The 6,048-nt window shown below is 45.2% G+C and overlaps 1 protein-coding gene across 2 annotated transcripts in view; it reads left to right on the top strand.

The window, feature by feature from the left end:
* Positions 1 to 642: 642 nt before the first annotated feature.
* Positions 643 to 6,048, top strand: part of ANO6 (anoctamin 6) — an 80,633-nt gene continuing 75,227 nt past the window's right edge. For both annotated transcript variants that reach the window (XM_075059224.1, XM_075059223.1), the window contains exon 1: positions 643 to 765. In XM_075059224.1, coding sequence (XP_074915325.1) covers positions 684 to 765 — 82 coding nt within the window. In that variant the 5' untranslated portion in view covers positions 643 to 683. The remainder of the gene's footprint in view (positions 766 to 6,048) is intronic.

Below are 6,048 nucleotides of genomic sequence, written 5' to 3'. Positions count from 1 at the left end.
GCTTGGGTACATAATTTGGCCCACTTCAGGAAGACCCAGGGGTTTCACTCCTGAGCCAGTTTTCAAAAGGTAAAGATATGGGCGAAACCAGAGGAATCGTTGTAAAATCTTCACCCTGGATCCCGTCAAGAAAAACTGTTCCCTAACAGTTTTAAGACGGCGTTTGCTCGGCTTGTGATAGGATCACGTATACGCTTCTGACGATGGGGCCAACTGCAAAAAACCAGAACAAAACGGACAATGAACACACGTTTTATTCCACGTCCCCCCTCTCGGTCCTTCAGGATGCTATTCGTGAAGTAAATAAGCGCACCTGCTGCCAGAGCGCGGGCTGTGACCACCCTCCCCGCCTCCCTCAGCCCAAGGACCGAGTCCCTTCGCCCCGTCCCGCCATCCCCCGACAACGACGTGAGGACATGGCGCCGGTCCCGCATCCCGCCTGGGGCTCACCTTTCCCCAAATCCAGCGGTTTCGGGCGGGAGCTGCCACAGGCTCGCTCTCCCTTTCTCCTGCCCAGGGCCAAGGGCGGGATCTCCCCTCAGCGCTTCCCCGCCGCTCCGCCTCCGGGGCAGGCCGGGCCTCGGGGCGGGCTCGCCTCCCCGGCGGCGGGAACGGGCTGAGGGGAGAGGGGTGGGGGGAGCGAGGAGGAGGGGGGGGGAACGACACACCGCAACTTCGGGAAGATGAATGCGGAGAACCAAGATGTGCTGCTGGAGCTGGAGGAGGAGGAGGAGGAGGAGGAGGAAGATGATGATGGGGAGATCGGTGAGTAGGGGGCTGGAGCGGGGAGGGTCGTCGTCCCCCGGGGAAGTTGAGGCGGGGCGGGGGGGGCAGCTGCTGGCGCCGGGCTGGCACGCAAGGTGCTCGCCCCTCAGCTCACCTCCTTCTGGGACAACTTCTGATGGTTTTTCTCTGGAAAATACGTGCTGGCTCTGTCCGTGCTGTCCGGGGAAGGGGGTGGCCGGGGGGGGGGGGGTGGGGGTGGAGGGGGTCTTCCTCAGGGAGCGGCGTTGCCGCCTTCCCGCTTTCACCGCGTCAGCCCGGGGGAGTTTTCAGAGAAACACCGAAAAACTTGACCGGTTCCCTTCCCTCTCCCGAGGAGGGAGGGAAGGAAAAGCGTGAGGCGGCGGGGGAGCAGCACTTGGGATGAAGCGCGATGCCGGAGACCTGGCGGTGTTGGGCAGCGATCTCCCAGCCCGCAGGCACAGCCGGGGCCGGGGGGGGGTTGTCTCCCGTGGAAAATGCGAAGCATGCCATCGCCCACGGACACCCACGGGCTCGCCGCAGCCCCCGGGGCCGATCCCTGGGGCTGGCAGCAGCTTCAAGGGGCAGCAGCTAGCCCCACTCCTGCCAGGCTTGCCTGTCTTCGTTTGACAGCCAAGGAAAGGAGGGGGGAAATTATCCCCCCCCCCCCAATAAATAAGGGGGGGAGAAAATTGGCAAAGCATAGAAAGATAGTAATTTTGCTGGGAAACAATGCGTTTTTGTGTCCGCCAGAAATGCAGACAGCAAAATGACCGGAGAGTTTTAAATTCAAAGGCGGTGTATCTTAGTCTCGTCCCAAGAGCAGCAGCCCAGGACAATGACATTTGTATGTACTGTGGGAGTGAATTCTATTAAAGTATTTCCAGAAAACAGCCCGAAAGGGGTTGGTTCCCAGCTGGTTCGGGCTGAAGGGGTCTATTCATTTCACAGATTTACTTCAGTTCAGAAGCTGTTTTCAGCTGCAGTACCCAAGATGTTCTGAAGCCTTTTATTTCTACTTAATTTGTTAAAACGAATCTGACAAACAAGGAATGCAGGCAAAGGTCAATTAGACAAGCAAGTAGAAGACAGATCTGTATATATACGTTTTATCAAATAAAAAGGGTTCCTGCTCATTTGTGTTCACAAGGTTGTGGATATTGTTACTGACAAGTACTGAACTTTGATTTTTTAAATTTTTTTTTTAATATTGGGACTGAATTTCTGCATTAGTCAAAATTTCTAGTGGCATTAACTCCCTCTGACACTTATGTTGCTTCCAAATACTAATCCTTAATAATGGCCAGTACAGTTTGCCTCATTTATTCAGTTAGCTCACTCCAAAAGTGTATAAAGTTTGAGTCTCACCCAAGGTCTGTGGCAATCAGGGAAAGTCATTCCCCCAACATGACTAGCCTTTGTTTCAGATGCTGTGGGAGTATCCTTTGCTTTACAGCAATAGTCCAAAGACAAATTCAGTTTTCCATATGAAGTGAGGTGGAGGGATTGTTTGACTCCACTCCCTGAATCAAAGGGTGGATCAGCACTGCAATGTAGTAATCAACACATGCCTTTTTCTTTCCATTCTTCACCCCAGAGAACAATGAAATTGTTTCCTACTCGTGACTCTATCAAATTTGGGGTTAGTTCAGCTCCCAGAGCCAGCAAATCATGAGCTGCATGTTCTGCTTGCAGGATACAGCAGTTTGGAAAAACACATGCTATGTGGCAAAATCGACTAAAAATTGAGCAGTGATGATTTCATGAGTTGTTTCGCAAAGCCTGTTACGCAGTGCCCGGCTCTGTCACATTTGCTGTTCTGCCTTGCAAAATGCATGGATAACAGTCTCGAGGATTTGACATTAGGTATAATTACGGGAGATCTATTTGATTGGTCTGACAAACTTGTAAATCATCCATTTACCTCCAGTTTTATTGTACCACTTGCATCTGCTTTTTTCCCAAGAAAGCCATCCCTGCTTTAACAAGGAAGCAGGACTTCTGAACTATTTCCAGTCCTATTCAATATCAATCCCAAGTGTTTATAGCTCATCAGGAAAAGCACTATTATGGCATATCAAAGCTTGTAGTCATGGCACATAAAGGGAGAGCTCTGGCTCATATTGGCAGACAGTTGGTTTTGGTTATCCGTGCTGATGACTAGCAAACCACTCATGTCAGAAGCAGACTTTGGCAGGAGTCCAGCAAAAGAGCTGGACTCATGAGCCCCAACCCACAGGAGGGTACCACAACCGCACTGCCGGCTGTACATAGCTTTGAAATGGGTTGTTTCGGTCAGACTTGTGCTTAAGGAAGAAAGTCTTGTCCTAAGGTTAGGCTTTTTTGACAAGTTGAAAACCTTTTTTTCTAGTGATTAAACAAGATGGGCAACTTTTTCTTTTGGACTCAGACTGTTTTTAAGAGGATTGTTACATTAGTGGCATCAATTTTTTTTTTTGAGATACCTTATTACCAGGCAGAAATGATGGGAAGGACATTGACCTGCGGTTGCCACAGCATTTACAATTCTCCAAACCCATTATTTCCTGCCTAGAAACTGCAAAGTTTTTCTTTCCTTGGTGCCAAACCTCATACCATATCTAAATTAGTTTGCTTGTTTGTGTTTTGGGATTTACAGAATATCTGAGTGTGTTTTCCAGAAAAATTAACTTCTGCAGACAATATTCAGAGGCATCCACTCTGACTAACCATTCCACATGAAATACTTTTCATTGGCCTGTGTCAGCATCTTGCTCACTCTTTGTTGTCTTGGTTTTGCTCAAATACATTCCTAGTTGTTCCCTGAGCCTTGAGTGTACAACATCTTCCCATCTTTTGACACCGCTGCAGTAATCATTAGGCCATGCGTTATAGATGACCAAGAAATGGATGTTCACATGTTAACCTTTTTCTTGTCACACAGTATAGATACTGTGCTGATGAGGATTCCAGCTCTTCTTTCTGAAAGGGATTGCATGTTGTTCTTCAGCAGACATTTTTACCAGCTACAATAAAAATGTAGAGCGGTGCTGGCTTATTCAAGCAACATTATTTGTGGAGTTGCAGCCTAAAATAAGCAGGTGTGTGCAGCCCACTGTACAGCTGGAACCCTGTCCTAAGGGGTGGTGATGTAGTCCAGATGGTGAAGAGCAGGCATAGCTATTCTTCACCTCATTACTTTTTCTCACTCTTCTGTTCTCTGCTTGTTTCCTCATGGCCTACACTGAATTTTATCGTATTGCCTAGAGCTTCTATTTTTTCCTATTCAATACCTTCATTAGCGTGACCTGCTTCTCACATGACCCTACAAATATTATTGATATCATATACTGTACTCCAATATGAATATACAGGATACCAACAGTGTTCTACAAATTGCTCCAGTGTTTGCCTTCATGATGCTGTGAAGTGGTCAATTCTCTACAGAAGTCTTCTGAAGGCATTGGAAAGCCTGAACAGTTAGATTCCTTGTTTGACAAATGTGGCTTTGTCCTGCCATTTATTAACTGTAATCCCCACACTGTGGGAAATTTAAAAGTGGTCTACTCGGCAGTAGGTGCAGGGATCAGATCTGATAATTTCATAACATGCAAGGCTTTATAAGCAGATTCTTTTAAAAAAATAATCTGTTTCTGGAAGGACAATATCTTGCTTTTCAGTCCATCTACCACAATGAGTAAGACTGTCCCAGCCCACTCTTACCACACCTGGTTTTCTTCTCTTTTTTTCTCTGTTTTGTAATCAACCTAAAAATTATTGGGGCACATTTCAGTCACCCACTCCCCTGAAGAAGACTGGAGGATGGGGATGTCTGATGAGCTGAGAATCAAGAATTTCTACTCCCTATTTCTGTGCTCTGTTCGCAACTCTGTTCTCGCACGTGTGCATCCAGGGGACGAGGAACAGGAGCAAGCAGGAATGGTCTCATTTATTCTGGTTTGCTACTGGGGCAGTGAGAGACTTTTCATGGTGAGCTGGGACTTGTAAAGGTCCAGGAAACGCTGGCCTGCGATACTGGTCAAAATTTAAACTACCTTTCATGCCTTCATGTTGTTCCTCTTATATCTGTTACTGTGATGGTTTACCTGTGTTTCTTTCTCTCTTCATACTTCAGTAATTTTATTTTTTTACTTTCTACCCACTTCACTTTCACTGAATCCAAACCACCCAGGCGTAACAGCCTTGTCACCGAGTATGGCTGTATTTGAACGCTATGCTGCTGGTACCACTCACTTTTTAATTCTGATTCAATGATTTTTCTACAAAACTACTAAAAAACACATAGTGAGAGTATAAATATTTAACTACAATATAATTACTGTTTTGCAGCTATTTATAATTCATAAACTCTGGAGGTGATCAGAGTATTTCAAGAATCAGAAATTAGGAAACTGATAGACTTCACAAATTTACCAGATCTTTCTCTTTTTAAAGTTTTTTCTACTATAACAGAATTCCCAGTTGTCCATTAGAAACTTCCTTTACTTTGAAAGTATTCTTTGTGCCTGTGTTTTAGACTTAGCTGTACTGAACAGATGAGCGCGGTTTACAGGTAAGTCTGCAATCTGTAGGACAGACTTGTTATCTGCCATTGTATCAACTTGTGCCTTTTGCACAAGGTTAATAGTAACAGTTTTGGATTTCTTCCTGGTTATTAAGTCATTAATTTTATGTCAGATATTTATCACAGGTGATTCCTTAAGGTTTTTCCTCTATTTACACAGCTCACAAGTTCTTTTAAAAGGAAAACCACCCTATACACCTTTATGCTCAACATCTTAGATTTTTTAAATTACTTTTCAAGCGTTAACATTTGTAAAAAAGAAAACTTATTAAAATTGATGTGTAGGAAACAGCCAGGCATGTGTTACATGGTACAGAACTCCAGCAGTTCCATAGTTGTTGCAGTTATTGAAAGTAATGCAATCAAAAACTCGCAAAAAATGTCCTAGTATCAGCTGATTTGGAATTTACACAGTATATCAAACTGCAGGTAGAGAGCTTGAATTTCAGGAGACCAGAGACATGGAAGGGGTGATCTGTGTATGCCATAACAGACGTCACACAAATGGGCCTTTCAAAAGTAATTAGAGAAGGATTATGAATAAGATCTGTTACGATATGCATGGAAAGTTCAATAAAGTTGTTATCATTTAAATCACCTCATCCTAGTATTTCTTGGTACCTGCCATTTCCTAGGAAATGATGGGTTGCATGCTATGGCATTAAGGCCTAGTTTGCCACCAGACATGTGGCAAACTCCAAGGGGGAACTGATACTAAAACTGATGTATTCTGCTGTGGT

The sequence above is a fragment of the Buteo buteo genome, chromosome 28 (genome assembly GCF_964188355.1).
Source record: "Buteo buteo chromosome 28, bButBut1.hap1.1, whole genome shotgun sequence".
Classification (NCBI taxonomy): Eukaryota; Metazoa; Chordata; class Aves; order Accipitriformes; family Accipitridae; genus Buteo; species Buteo buteo.
The sequence above is the reverse complement of the archived record's forward strand: the minus strand, read 5'-3'. Positions and strand labels throughout refer to the sequence as shown.